At 34.7% G+C, this 16,707-nt stretch overlaps 1 protein-coding gene across 2 annotated transcripts in view; it reads right to left on the bottom strand.

Moving 5' to 3' along the window:
• KIFAP3 (kinesin associated protein 3) overlaps positions 1-16,707 on the bottom strand; it is a 165,123-nt gene that overhangs the window by 59,725 nt on the left and 88,691 nt on the right. For both annotated transcript variants that reach the window (XM_073804570.1, XM_019918423.3), the window contains exons 11-15: positions 15,269-15,369; positions 7,385-7,493; positions 6,050-6,162; positions 5,483-5,648; positions 4,724-4,849 (exon numbers count right to left, since the gene is read on the bottom strand). In XM_073804570.1, coding sequence (XP_073660671.1) covers positions 4,724-4,849; positions 5,483-5,648; positions 6,050-6,162; positions 7,385-7,493; positions 15,269-15,369 — 615 coding nt within the window. The remainder of the gene's footprint in view (positions 1-4,723; positions 4,850-5,482; positions 5,649-6,049; positions 6,163-7,384; positions 7,494-15,268; positions 15,370-16,707) is intronic.

Raw genomic sequence — 16,707 nt, 5'->3', positions numbered from 1 at the left:
AATTGGTTCTTTGAGAAGATAAACAAAATTGATAAACCTTTAGCCAGACTCATCAAGAAAAAAAGAGAGAAGATGCAAATCAGTAAAATTAGAAATGAAAAAGGAGAAATCACAACTGACACCACAGAAATACAAAGGATTATATGAGACTATTACAAACAACTCTATGCCAATAAAATGGACAACCACAAAGAAATGGACAAATTCTTGGAAAGGTACAATTTTCCAGGACTGAACCAGGAAGAATTAGAAAATATAACCAGACTTATCACAAGTAATGAAATTGAAACTATAATTAAAAATCTTCCAACAAACAAAAGTCCAGGACAAGATGGCTTCACAGGCGAGTTCTATCAAACATTTAGAGAAGCGCTAACACCAATCCTTCTCAAACTCTTCCAAAAAATTGCAGAGGGAGGAACACTCCCAAATTCATTCAACGAAGCCACCACCACCCAGATGCCAAAACCAGACAAAGATATTACACAAAAAAAGAAAATTACAGACTAATATCACTGATGAACATAGATGCAAAAATCCTCAACAAAACACTAGCAAACAGAACCCAACAACACATTAAAAGGTTCATACACCATGATCAAGTGGGATTTATCCCAGGGCTGCAAGGATTCTTCAATATACGCAAATCAATCAATGTGATACACCATATTAACAAATTAAGGAATAAAACCATATGATCATGTCAATAGATGCAGAAAAAGCTTTTGACAAAATTCAACACCCATTTATGATAAATACTCTCCAGAAAAAGGGCACAGAAGGAACCTACCTCAACAAAATAAAGGACATATATGACAAACGCACAGAAAACATCATACTCAATGGTGAAAAACTGAAACCATTCCCACTAAGATCAGGAACAAGACAAGGATGTCGACTCTTGCCACTCGTATTCAACATAGTTTTGGAAGTCCTAGCCATGGTAATCAGAGAAGAAAAAGAAATAAAAGGAACACAAATTGGGAAAGAAGAAGTAAAACTGTCACTGTTTGCCGATGACATGATACTATACATAGAAAATCCTCACGATGCCACCAGAAAACTGCTAGAACTAATCAATGAATTTGGTAAGGTTGCAGGATAAAAAATTAATGCACAGAAATCTCTGGCATTCCTATACACTAACAATGAAAAATCAAGGAATGAGAAATCAAGGAAACAATCCCATTTACCATCACAACAAAAAGAATAAAATGCCTAGGAATAAACCTACTTAAGGAGGCAAAAGACTTGTACTTAGAAAACTATATAAAACACTGATGAAAGAAATCAAACATGACATAAACAGATGGAGAAATATACCATGTTCTTGGATGGGAAGAATCAATATTGTGAAAATGACTATACTACCCAAAGCAATCTACAGATTCAAGGCAATCCCTATCAAACTACCAATGGCATTCTTCACAGAATTAGAACAAAAATTTTACAATTTGTATGGAAACACAAAAGACCCCAAATAGCCAGAGCAATCTTAAGAAAGAAAAATGGAGCTGGAGGAATCAGGCTGACTTCAAATTATACTACAAAGCCATAGTAATCAAGACAGTATGGTACTGGCACAAAAACAGAAATATAGATCAAGGTACGGATAGAGAACCCAGAGATAAACCCATGCACATATGGCCACCTAATCTATGACAAAGGAGGCAAGAACATAAAATGGAAAGACAGCCTCTTCAATAAGTGGTGCTGGGAAAACTGGACAACTACATGCAAAAGAATGAATTTAGAACACTACCTAACACCACACACAAAAATAAATTCCAAATGGATTAAAGACCTAAATGTAAGACCAGACACTATAGAACTCTTAGAGGAAAACATAGGAAGAACACTCTTTGACATAAACCACAGCAAGATGGTTTTTGACTCACTTCCTAGAGTAATGAAAATAAAAACAAAAATAAATATATGGGACCTAATTAACCTTACAAGCTTTTGCACAGCAAAGGAAACCATAAACAAGATGAAAAGACAACCTCAGAACGGGAGAAAATAGTTGCAGATGAAGCAATGGCAAAGGATTAATCTCCAGAATATAGAAACAGCTCATGGAGCTCAATATCAAAAAAACAAACAAGCCAAATAAAAAATGGGTGGAAGACTAAACAGACATTTCTCCAAAGAAGACATAAAGAAGGCCAAGAGGAACATGAAAAGATGCTCAACATCACTAATTATTAGAAGAATGAAAAGCAAAACTACAATGAGGTATCACCTCACATCAGTCAGAATGTCCATCATCCAAAAATCTACGAACAATAAATTCTGGAGAGGGTGCGGAGAAAAGGGAACCGTTTTGCACTGTTGGTGGGAATGTAAATTGATACAGCCACTATGGAGAACAGTATGGAGGTTCCTTAAAAAACTAAAAATACAACTACCATATGACCCAGCAATCCCACTACTGGGCATATACCCTGAGAAAACCATAATTCAAAAGGACACATGTACCCCAATGTTCACTGCAACACTGTTTACAATAGCCAGGACATGGAAACAACCTAAGTGTCCACTGACAGATGAATGGATAAAGAAGGTGTGGTACATGTATACAATGGAATATTACTCAGCCATAAAAAGGAATGGAATTGGGTCATTTGTAGAGATGTGGATGGACCTAGAGTCTGTCATACAGAGTGAAGTAAGCCAGAAAGAGAAAAACAAATATCGTATATTAATACGTATATGTGGAAACTAGAAAAATGGTACAGATGAACCTATTTGTAGGGCAGGAATAGAGACACAGACGTAGAGAACGGACATGTGGACGTGGGGGGAAGGGGAGGGTGGGATGAATTGGGTGATTAGGTTTGACATAAATACACTACCATGGGTAAAACAGATAGCTAGTGGGAACCTGCTGTATAGCACAGGGAGCTCAGCCTGGTGCTCTGTGATGACCTAGCTGTGGGGGAAGCAGGGGAGGGAGGTCCAAGAGGGAGGGGATATAGGTATACATAGAGCTGATTCACTTCATTGTACGGCAGAAACTAACACAACATTGTAAATCAATTTTACTCCAATAAAAAATAAATAAATAGATTAGAAAAGAAAACAAACAAAAATAACCACCCTACTATCAATAAATAGTAGAAAGGGAAAATAGTGGTATATTTATTTATACAGCAATAAAAAGAAACATAGTTCTGTACAAAACATACACAAACCTCACATTCATAGGGGAAAAGAAATAAGACTGTATTTCTAAAAAGCTGAAAACCAAAGCAGAATTCATCTGTGGGTGATAAAAAGAAAAATGGAAACCGCTCTGGTGAAGGTGGTAATGACTGGGAGGTGGCAGGAGAGGGACTTCTAGGGTGCTGGTAATGTTTCATTTCCTTATATGAGTGGGAATAACATGAGAGCTCTCATTTTGAAAATTCATTGTGCTATACATACTTAGAACTTGTGTATTTTTCATTATGTATTATATCTGGTACAGGAAAGACTGAGATTAGAGGGTCTTTTTAAGCTTTCCATATTAGTGTTTTTAACTTCTATACTAATTAGCTACTTTTAATGTATATCTGCTATGGGCAAATTGCATCCCTCCAAAAATTCATATGCTGAAGCCCTAATCCCAAATGTGACTATATTCAGAGATAGGGCCATAAGGAAATAAGTAAGGTTAAATGAGGTCATAAGGGTGGAGTCCTGATCCCATAAGATTAGTAACCTTATAAGAAGGGATATCCAAGCACTTATGTGTGCTCGTGCTTTCTCTCTCTCCCTCTCCCCCACTTCCTCTGCCCGCCTGCCATATGAGGATGTTAGGACACAACAAGAAGGTGGCCTTATGCAACCCAGGAAGAAAGACCTCACCAGGAATCAAATTGGCTGGCACCCTGATAGACTTTCCAGCCTCTAGAACTATGAGAAAATACATTTCTGTTGTTTAAGCCACCAAGTCTGTGGTATTTTGTTATGGTGACCTGAGCAGACTAACACAAGGTCCTAGAGAACTTGGCCCTAATAAAATACTATTAGAGTCAGACAAATTTTGTATGCAGTATGGAAAACGAAACCTGGGCCCTTAAGAGCAAAACAAAGGTAAGGGGAAGACTATCTAGGCCTCCGCTATCCAGTATTGTAACCATAGCCATTGTGGCTAGTTAATTTTAATTAAATTTAATTTAAACTCCAGGTTCTCAGTCCCAACAGCCACATTTCAAGTATTCAATAGTCACATGTGTTGGACAGTGCAGATAGAGAACATTTTCTTCACTGCAGAAAGTTTAGAGGACAATACTATATATGGATCTAGGAGGAAATATGATGATTAGAATTAGCTTCCAAATAAACTTTTCTGATTAGAAATCAAGATATTAAAAAAAGGGTTTGTGCAAGATAGGAGATCCAATTCAACCAAAACAAAGCTCAACATAAAGAAGAAATGGTGGAATATTAGTTGTTCAAGGCTGATAAGAGGAGGGTAGTGTCTGTAAAATTGGTCCTGAATCATTTTATAGCAACATTCTTAACTTTGTAACCTAAAGCTATTTGATACTATGCTATCTAATCCCAGTAAAGGTATATTTAATTCATTTTCCTAACTATATAATTTAAGTTGCTATAAGATGAGTAATGCAACAATATAAATAATATTTCATGATTGCAGATTCCACATTTAAAAATCTAAACTTATAACTTGTTTATATATTAGCACAAAAATAAATTAAGATAAATTATAATTTACCATTTAGCAACTCAATAAGTGCAGGGATTATCCCAGATTTGGCTAGCAATGCAGCACAAGAGTCATCCATAGATACAGTTCCAATCATTATAACCACTTCTAAAACAAGGTCATCTTCTGCAGCACCTAGTAAAGTCAAATCACAGAAAGTTTTCATTGAAATGTCCTGATACAAATCCTTTTATATTGCCAAAATTCTAATTCACAGAAAGATACTAAAAGCTATTAAATCAGTTCTTATGAATCCTTAACATGCTTATAAATGTGTCCTTTTTCCAAAATTCCATGTTCATGGAATTCCATTCCATGATGACAGTTCATGGTGGTGGAGCAGTAGAGAGGTGGAGATAAGTCTTTGAAAATACAAATGAATGACAATGTAAACACAGAAAATAGAAGAGTCATTTGAATCCCTCAGAGAACTTAGTGTGTGCATGTGAACTCGTGTAGAGCGGGATGGTATTTAGTAATTTTAAAAAGGCAGGATAAAAAAAATAAGAAGGCAGGATAGGAAAGGGAAACTAATATTAAAAAAACATATTGTTAGGGAAGAGAGTACATACATATACGAGGAGAACTAGTGACTGCCTTTCTGAGAGAAAGAAACGAACTAGGGGAACTAGGGCTAGACCTAGAGGTGTGGGAAGAAAATGTGTTACGTAGTACAATAATGGTCACAAAATACTGTTCTAGCTGCCTTATCCACAACAGAAAGAAATAACTTAATCATTACGCAGAAGTGAAATACTTAGCACAGACCTGGTTTGAGTTTATCCTTGAGGTACGGAACCAGCTTATACTCCTTAAGAACCAATTCCCAGTCTAAGTCTGGAATGGTCAAATTTGCAAGAGTTCCTAAACATTCAATCACAAACTCCTCCTCTTCATCATTAGAGATTTGAGCTGCAAGGTCCCCAACATAATCCTGAATAAAACAGAATTTTAATACAAATTTAAAATATGATTTCTGTAGAAGAACTAATCTAATAATTTAACCCACAGGAAGAAGAAGTATCAAATGTGATTCTCTTGTTTTAATAACCTTGAGCTAAATTGCTAAGAGAGACTATGGTGGACTGGTTTAAGGCAAGCAAACCGGAGTGAGGATGAAAAGGTTAGGGATAGGGCTCGTAAAACAAAAACAACATTAAAACTTAGGTTGAGATTTCTAGGAGCTAAACTTACAAGTAAGTTGAAGAAAAACCAACTTGTGTCATGAATTAATATTTGACAAGAGCTAAGGAAGAGTTATATTTCCAGACACAGACTTTAAAGCTTTAATTCTCAGGCTATTTTAATAGACAGAAAGCTAAAAACTATACTTACAATAAATAAATTTTTAGTTGGTCCATCATGCTGGGAAATGTTCCTAATCATTTTCATCAGCAATGGATCCTTGAACTTCAGAGCCCTCTTCATGAGCATCTTCAGCCCATTTCCTGATAATAACAACAAAAAAATTCCCCCAATAAAGGTTCATTTAAATTTAATGATTTTTAAAATTTTCGGTTCTCAAAAAACCCCAATTTACACACAGAAAATACGTAAATATTAAGTGTACAATTAAATTCAATAAATGTATGCCCCTGTGTAATTCGTACCCATATCAGGATACAGAATATTTCCATTCAATGCAGAAAGTTCCCTTGTTCTTAGTCAATCTTAGTCCCCCAATACAATTACTTTTCTTGTTTTCTCCTCCTTTTCCTCTTCCTCCTCTTCCCCTTTTTCTTATTTTTTCTTTTTAAATACAGATTAGTTTTGCCTCTTCTAGAATTTCACATAAATGGAAGCACAGTATGTATATGAAATATGTACCACAAAGTTTTAAAATGTAAATACTTTTTGAGCCATAAAAATTGTACTTCTAGGAATTTATCCTAAGAATGTAAAAATGGAAACATGAAAGATTCAGAGAAAGGAAAATTACTGTAGCATTGCTTTTAACAGAAAAGAAGTGGCAACAAACTAGCAGATTAAACTATGGAAAATCCGTTAATGGATTATTTTGCAGCTACTGGCAATTATGTTTTATTAAAGTATTTAATCATATGGAACGATATTCAGATATTAACTTCAAAAAACATGTCACCATTTATAGAGAAAATCCCATTTTAATTTAAAAACACACAGAAACATTGTACCAAAGTCTTACCTATGATTATCTCTGGATAGTGGGAGTAAAATTTTTAATTTTTTCCTATTTGTTCATTTGTACTTTTTATAATCAACATGTATACTTCTCAAATACGAAAAAACTATTGAGCAAACTCTGAAATATCATAATGTATGATGAATCATTTTATGAAGATACTATAGAAACAAATAGCTAATACATTTGTATTGTAACATCTTACACTGTAACAGATTGCTTTGCAAATAAAAAGTTTTATTTCATCTAGAAAATATTTTTAAAAATCAAATTTCAATTAAGGGTAACTGACCAAATGGTTTATAAAATGTTACTAAAGGGTAAGCGTTTCTACTCATGATGTAAGAATATTCTGAGTCTGACATTTAAGGATTATAGCTATAATTTTTAAAACTACTTAAAAATAGGATTTATATATTTACTATAATTCTTAATTCCTTATTATCTATTTTCCATCATATGCCAATAGCATATGATAGAAGTTATCTATGAAGCTCAAAGGCACTAACCTTCACAGATAAGCTGTACGTTCCTTTTGTTAGCAGCTAGATTAATGCAGAAAGAAATGAGTTCCAAGTCAATTCGTTCATCCGAACATTCAAAGAGCATCTTCATTAACTAGCAAGAAGCACAAGACATATTTTACTCAAAAAAACCCCAAACACACAAAAAACCACAGGCACTATTTTATCACAGTATGTTACCTTAGATTGTATGTTGGAAATAATATAATACAATTACATTTTCAACATAGAAGTGGTAGGCTTTTACTACTGAATAACTGAATGCTTAATGAACTATTAGATGCTCAGCATTCAATATGAACTTCCAAGTACACTGGAGAATATAAGAGAAATATTACATAAAGCCTTTGCATTTAAGGAATTTAAAATGTGTGGAAGTAGACCATTCTGAGCAATGAAAATAGCTTGTGCAAAGGTTACAAGGCAGGAAAAAAAAGTCATCCTTCTGAAGAATTAAGAGAAGGCAAGCATGGTTGGAGTGAGGGAAATAGTGTTAAGAGATAAGGTAAAAGTCAGATCACGCAGGATTCTGAAGTACATGTTAAGGATTTTGGGCTTCATCCTAAGGTAAATGGGAAGACATTAAAGGCTTCCAAATAAGGAAAGTGTCAGGATAAGATTTACATTTCGAAAAAATCTGGTCAATGTAGAAAATAGACTGAAATAGGGTAAGAAAATGTGGCAAAACCACCTAAGGGGCTAGTGGAAAAGTCGAGGTATGATGATGGCTGCCTGGACTAGGTAGAGCAGTGGGGATAGAGATAAAAGGGATGGCTCAGAGATATATTTAGGAAAGAGAATCAAACTGGGATTTAATAACTGACTAGATGTTGGGGTTAAGGGAGAGGAAGGGTCAAAGATGACTCACAGGTTTCTGCCCTAAACAACAACATGGATGGTGGTGCTAACATTTACCAAAAGACAGAAACCAAAGTAGGAGAAAACTTTAAAGGGAAGACAGTAATTTTGGTTTTGGACATGCTGAATTTAAGCTGCCTATGTGACAGTCTAGTGCAGATAGTCAGTAAAAGTTATAAACACAAGTTTAGGAGACATGATTGGACTGAAGGTATAATTTTAGGAATTGCCATTTATGGTTGATAACTGAACCTGTAAAGCTGGACCCAATCATTTGGGAGTGTGTATAAAATAAGAAACGAACTCTACTTAATGACAAGAGAAAGGGAAGGAACTTCCCTGGTGGCACAGTGGTTAAGAATCCATCTGCCAATGCAGGGGACACGGGTTCGAGCCCTGGTCCGGGAAGATCCCACATGCCGTGGAGCAACTAAGCGCGTGCGCCACAACTACTGAGCCTGCGCTCTAGAGCCCACAAGCCACAACTACTGAGCCCGTGTGCCACAACTACGGAAGCCCACGTGCCTAGAGCCCCTGTTCCGCAACAAGAGAAGCCACTGCAATGAGAAGCCCACACACTGCAACAAAGAGTAGTCCCCGCTCGCTGCAACTAGAGAAAGCCTGTGTGCAGCAACAAAGACCCAACCCAGACAAAAGTCAATCAATCAATCAATTAATCAATTTATTTAAAAAAAAGAGAGAGAGAAAGGGAAGATGGGTCTGAGAAGCAGCAGACAGAAAAGTAGGAAGAAAAAGGCAGGCCACTTATGCCATTTAGCAGTAATCTAGATTTGTCATGATGAGAAATAGTTGCTATGTAATAAAGGAGAAATGAACAAACCTTAAGCTATACTTTTGAGAAGCTTGTCTACTATTATTGGTAAATAGCAAATTAACTTAGTGCATATTATATAAATATATTTTTCTCTTAGTCAAATTGCTAACAACATATGGAAGTCAATCCTAAAATTTATAACCTAAAAATTTCTTATGTTTTATCTCGGCGGATACTTTTTTAGATCAACATGCCTTTGTTGACTGGTTAGACCCTATTTCGTTAAATCTTGTTTTGGTTATTCTCTATGTTAGTTCCAAATAACTTCTAAGTTTCGAAAAGGCTACATGGTGAACACACAAAAATTAATCTTATTTCTGTATGCTAGCAATGAACAACTGGAAACCAAAATTAAAAAAGCAAATCCACTCACAATTGCTCCCCAAAATACTTAGATATAATTCTAACAAAATTATATGTATATATATATAAAATTCACTATTTGCTGAGAACTACAAAAACACTATAGCTGGTGAATGGTTGGCATGTATCATGCCTTTTCCCAGAGAGCACTTCTTTAACACCAATGTTGCTGCTAGTGGAATCTTTAATCACTAACACTTAATAATGTTGTAGAACAAAAAAATTCTATGGCAAAGATAAAATAATCTTCATTTATTGGATATACTTTTAACAGATTTTGCTACCTATTAACTGCCAACTAAAATTAAATTACAAATTAATAAAAATGTAGGTGACAATCCTCTAAAGATGTAAATATATACAGTATGTTTTTCACATTCTAATCAAAAACCCATTATAGATTTCTTCCAAACTTCTCCTAATACAAGAAGCTTTTTAAAAATAACAAAAGTGTGTTTGTTACATCAATGCAACGCTTAGCAAGGCAAAATATCCGTTGCTGTTTACTTGTTCATACTTAGTATGAAATTTGCCCTTAAGAACGGTGTTACAGGGTGATTTGTTAGAAGCTGAGGGTTTTTGCCTTGTTTTTGTAATTTCCACATTAAGTCCTGTGATGAAATATTCAGGAGCTAGCTTTTTAAAAAATAATGCATGGTTTAAAACCTTATCCAACACCTACATCCCCAAATCAAGAGAAATCAGGACTAAGTGTGAATGAAATACATCATGATATAGAGTTAGTTTTTCATAATAAGAGAAACATTTCAATTTTAAAGTGTTCACATTTTAAAATAATAGTTTAGTTCAAGCTCTACGTGCAACACTGTCTTTGACTGCTACCCATAGCACTTCAGAAGTAAGTGTAATTGCTGACAACTAGCAAATACTAAAACTAGATTTGTTCTGTTTTAACTATGTCCATTGTCATCTTTTACTAATTTAACAGGAAGGCACTAAAAGGCTTCAGCCTGTGCAATGAAGAGGCAATAGTGTTCAATCAGACAAGTCCCATATTGAGTATCAGATACCAAAGACCCAGGACTGAAATCACTGTGTCTAGACTCTCTGGCACCTGACTTCACTTATTTACCAGTGACCAGAGGCCAACCCCTACAGCTCTCTGTATTCACATACACCTCTGCCACCCCCACCCCGCTACCCAAACATCTTTGAATGATTATGGCAGAACTTTGCATGCCTCAGGAATCTCTTCTGACTGGCTACTCCCTAACTCTGCTGTTTGAAGTGATGCTCTGGTTTCTGAACTTCAGCAGATAATGGCAGGCAGGAGCAAAGGGGGCTGTCAGAAAGGACGTTTACCAGCATTCAGCTCAAAAGAAGCGTGTAGATCAAAGAGGGGCCAAATAGGACAACTGTGGTAGAAAACATGTGGATTACTATGAAGATTCTTGCGCACTGTTCTAGGTAAAATGTTAAATAACACCATGACATCATTACCTAAACATGTACTTTGGCCATTCTATTACCAATAAATACTTTCATAAGCATCTGGATGGCATTTGCACCTATTTAAACAAAACATGCATCTTAGAGGTCTAAATAACAATGAACTGTTAATGTGTACTCTTAACTATTATTAGAATACAACCATTAACTCCTGGTTATCCCCAAGTACGCTTACCTGGAACAATTCACCCACTGAGACCATTAAGATCATACATAAAGAAAGACTTGCCCTGACCCCCAAGTTTTACAAAATAGTGTCATAATAGAGGGAAAAAATGAGAATATATTGGATAATTAGAGGCAATAAAGTACAAAAGAAGCAAAGCAACATAATATTGGGAGAGATTATGAGCCATGTTGACTTTATAACATCTACTCTGAATGTTAAATATTTTACAAAAGTGAACTCTAATTATAGGCTTATGTTAGAGCATCTCACAGTCTATTTCCACCAAAGTCCAGCTCTTTAAGAATGAGAAATCAATAGAATCATTTTTCCCCCAAAAGACCATGATCATGCACTAGATACAACCTCTTAAGGTTAATCTAATTTATGAAATGCTATTCCATGAGCCCAATGTTAACACATTGTTTATTTGGACTAATAAAATTCTGATGAAATTTTCAAAAGTATAGGTTTATCCTATAAAACACATATAAGAAAGGGAGTATTTAAACTGGACTCTGAGTGGTTCCAAAATAATGAGAAGCATTTACAAATGGCACCTTATTTTTGTACAGTGTTTCAGTTTATAAAGTTCCTTTACATATGTATCTAATGGAATTAAAGAATATGACCGTATCCCACATTTTTTTTGATCACTGAAATGAATATGAATGACAATGGAACCACTGCTTTCTTACTTTCAAAGTTACTTTAGGCTTCTCATTTGAAAAATTCATTTGTAATACTTGACAATATTTACTAAACAAAAATTAATGTGCATAATTTCAAAGTGAACAGAGTATTACATTAATATTCCAAACTTCAGATATAGTTTTATTTAACAAGTAGGTTAATCAGTTGCTAGCACAAATGAGTTTAAAGCTTTGTTAGTATTATAAACATTACTTCAAGGAGTCAATATTCTGAGAGGAGTATCGTTTTAATTCCTGAAGGAAGCTCGGAAATTTCAATGTAATCCCAAATTTGCTTTCCATGATTCTTTTATTTTACAATGTATTTTTACAATTGGTACTGGGTGGCAATCAAACCATGTCAACTTTTCCCCAAATATGCCAAAGTTGAGCCTTACAAAGTACAAGTTATAGGCTGGATAGCACTTTAGGAACAAACATACTATTCTAGAGTACCATTTGGTTTCTCAAAATATGGCCTCATACTAAAAAGTTTCAGGATGTTTACAACATAATTTGATAACATACCCTCACTATTCTTACCAGGGTTGAGCTTTAAAAACAAAATATAATAAACTAAAACCCCAAAACATTGACCATTGAATGAATTTTGAAAGATTTTGTTCATGAAGTACAGACCACAAATGTTCTGAAAACCCCACTGCAGAAATGTTTGATGTTAGAAAATTATCTGGCAAGGAAACATGCATGAATGTTGTCCTTGAAAAGGTACGGGAGAATCTTCTACAAAGTCTTCAACTGCAATAATAATAATGTTTCAAAAGTAACTTAAACAGGCTTTTATTTCTGATTATTTATTGAAAATAAAGTTTCACATTTTATGTTTGAGATTGTAAATTCTAGGGTATAGAGGGAAGGGTAACTCCAAATTAAATATTTAACAAAAAAAAGTTTTCCATCTCTTTTTAGTGTACATTTATTTCTCTTTTATTTAATGTTATTCTCTTTAAAATCTAATCTAGATAAAAACAGTCAATCTAGACAAAAATATTATTCTTTTATCACTGCTTTCCAATTCATATCCTGTAGTCAATGAAGTTCTGACATTAAATGGGATTGGAAAAGGAACACCCTTTGAAACTGTGAAGCAAAACCCCTTGGAACATATGAAGTGAGACTGTAGTAAATCACCTGTAATCTCCCTTTGACATGGCTACTCTTTTATTGACAACTTGTTTGACAAAGAGTTTGATTACACTTTGTATCGGCTGTAGTCTGACATGTGTTATCTCTATAAGAAGCCTTGCCTTGTTAGATAAAATATGCTGCATATTTGAAGGATGTCTACTTTCTGTAAACAAGCATAATTAGTTTTTCCCCTGGTATAAAAGCCTAAGAAATTATCCTTGAGAGTTTATCAGTTTTTTAATTGCGTGTAGATAAAGTATTAAAATTCTGGAACAGCAAATTCAATTTTTAGAACCGTGTTATTAATTTGGGAGGAATAGAAGGATTAATAAGAATTAATAAAAAGAAAAACTATGGCCTGTTTTTTACTACATAATAATTATTACTACTATTATTAGTAATAATTAATTATAGTAGTAATAAATATTAATTAGTAATAAATATTAGTAATTAATATTAATTATTACTATTAATCCTAAAATAATATACATTTAATAACTTATATTAGGCTAATAAGGAATTATGTAGTAGGAGTCTTAAGAGGATTACTTTAATAAGTATGACTTACTATACATATTCTTCTAAAGTGTCTTTTAAAAGTGTTATTTTTATTGTATATTATACATCCTGCGATTTTGCTTTTTCTATTTTAGAAAGCCATATTATAAAAATAATATTAAAAATCAGCCTAACTAGTGTTCCAATCATCAGATATTATTCAAATTAGTAGAGCTCAGTTTAATGAAGATTAATGGCACAATAGTGATTCCATGAATGTAAATTCCCTAAGAGTAAAATTACACATGTATATCCCTGGTGGCGCAGTGGACACGGGTTTGTGCCCCGGTCCGGGAGGATCCCACATGCCGCGGAGCGGCTGGGCCCGTGAGCCATGGCCACTGAGCCTGCGCATCTGGAGCCTGTGCTCCGCAACGGGAGAGGCCACAACAGTGAGAGGCCCGCGTACCGCAAAAAAAAAAAAAAAATTACACATGTATAGAATCTCCACCATTATAGTCTATGAAAAAAAATCACTAAACTCCTTCAAGACAAATAAACCGAACATATGAAATGTATCAAGCAACTGAGTTATGGCAAAAATCTTTCTTGAGAGCAGTGCTATAAAAATAAAAGTTTTTGTTTTTTTTTTTGGCAGTACGCGGGCCCCTCACCGTTGTGGCCTCTCCCATTGCGGAGCACAAGCTCCAGATGCGCAGGCCCAGCGGCCATGGCTCACGGGCCTAGCCGCTCCGCGGCATGTGGGATCCTCCCGGACCGGGGCACAAACCCGTGTCCCCTACATCGGCAGGCGGACTCTCAACCACTGCGCCACCAGGGAAGCCCAAATAAAAGTATTTTGATGAAGCATTTTCCCATCAGAGAACGCAAAGCAATTAAAACCGTCAACCACAAACAAAATTAAAGGGCAAATGACAAAGTTGGGAAATGTCTGTAATATGACCAGGAGTTAAAATAGTTACTACATATAGAGATATTATCTATTAATCCTAAAATATTGACATGCCAATGGAAAAATTATCAAGGGACATGAATGATTTATAACATAATATCAACAATAAGCATGTGAAAAATGTTCAACCTCACCAATATCCACAGAAATGCAAATAAAAAGAAATAGAGACACTCCATTTTTAGAGAAATGATAGCATCCAGTGCTGTTCAAAGTGAAGTGACAGTTGGAAAAAAATCAACTCATGTCTTCTTAGAAGGTAATTTGGCCATATTGTGTCAAATACACAAAATACCTTTTGACCTAGTAATTCTACTTTTAGGAATTTAAACTAAAGAAAAAATCAAGATGTGGTTAAGCTTTTACATACTATGATATTTATTCCACATTATTTAATTTGTTTACATACTTTTACTTACATCAGTTTTTATGTGATAAACTGGAAAAAAACCTAAATATACAATTTAACAATATTTAAATTATGGTACACTTATGCAATAAAATAGTATACAACTATTATGAATAATTTATGAAGAATGTTCAGTGACATGGGAGGGTACTTAACGATATATTAAGATAAAAAAGCAATATATAATTACATATGGCATATAATCCCAAAACAGTATTTTTTTAACTATGTAGAAGAAAATGTACCAAAATTTTAAATGGTTATCTCTGGGTTTGGGATAACAGAAAGTTACTTTCATTTTTATAATGTTCTGTACTTTCCAGATTGTATATAACAAATTTATATTATTTTTAAGAGGGGACTTTTAAAGAAAAAAACCTATCTGGCAAATCAAGGGAAGAAAGTAAAAAACATATGTTTTGAATGCCTTTTTAAAAAAACACTTAAAGCACTTACTTGTGGTATACAGTCAGTGTATGCAAACATTGATTTAAAGCGGTCATCCATGCTTATGTGGTAAAGAACACACATTGCTATTTGTTTGTAGTTTTCATTGCCTGGAAATAAGAAATCATGGATATGGTGAGATTTTATATTATGCCATGCATGGGAATGACCACAAAGAAATTAATTTTTTTTGTATAACACACTCAAATTAATGCATTACAACTTTTAAGCTACTGAATCAAAAAAAATCACTATATAACCCTAACTTAGAAATTTTTTTTTTTGTGGTATGCAGGCCTCTCACTGTTGTTGCCTCTCCTGTTGCAGAGCACAGGCTCCGGACGTGCAGGCTCAGCGGCCATGGCTCACGGCCCAGCCGCTTCACGGCATGTGGGATCTTCCCGGACCAGGGCACGAACCCGTGTCCCCTGCATCAGCAGGCGGACTTTTAACCACTGCGCCACCAGGGAAGCCGTAGAAAATATTTTGAGCTCCCTATTTCAATTCCAAAGTTTGGAGCACACTATCTATGAAATATCACTAAGTTCCAAGAGATTATGTGTATTTTACAAGGTATACTTTTGAAAAAATTAACCACAAACCTAAGAATTAATTGTTCCCAGTAGCCCACTAAAATGTAGATTTGGCCACTGGCCTCCCCATCCTTACTGTTTTATCAAAATATGTGATAAACACATTTCATTGACAGTGATAATGTATAAGAAATAGTAAATGAAAAGTATATTTAATTTTTATGAATCAGAAACTGGAAAAATAACAAATAATAAACGAAGTAGAATAGTATTTGCTACATTAAAAAAAAACACATGCCCAAAAGAAGACATACAGATTGCCAAAAAACACATGAAAAGACGCTCAACATCACTAATCATTAGAGAAATGTAAATCAAAACCACAATGAGGTATCACCTCACACCAGTCAGAATGGCCTGGCCATCATCAAAAAAATCTACAAACAATAAATGCTGGAGAGGATGTGGAGAAAAGAGAACCCTCCTGCACTGTTGGTGGGAATGTAAATTGATACAACCACTATGGAAAACAATATGGAGGTTCCTTAAAAAACTAAAAATAGAACTACCATATGACCCAGCAATCTCACTACTGGGCATATACCCTGAGAAAACCATCATTCAAAAAGATACATGTACCACAATGTTCACTGCAGCACTATTTACAATAGCCAGGATGTGGAAGCAACCTAAGTGTCCATCAACAGATGAATGGATAAAGAAGATGTGGCACATATATACAATGGAGTATTACTCAGCTATAAAAAAATAATGAAATTGAGTTATTTGTAATGAGGTGGATTGACCTAGAGTCTGTCATACAGAGTGAAGTAAGTCACAAAGAGAAAAACAAATACCGTATGCTAAAGCATATATATGGAATCTAAAAAAACGGTACTGATGAGCCTAGTGGCA

Source organism: Tursiops truncatus, chromosome 1 (assembly GCF_011762595.2).
Source record: "Tursiops truncatus isolate mTurTru1 chromosome 1, mTurTru1.mat.Y, whole genome shotgun sequence".
Classification (NCBI taxonomy): Eukaryota; Metazoa; Chordata; class Mammalia; order Artiodactyla; family Delphinidae; genus Tursiops; species Tursiops truncatus.
The sequence above is the reverse complement of the archived record's forward strand: the minus strand, read 5'-3'. Positions and strand labels throughout refer to the sequence as shown.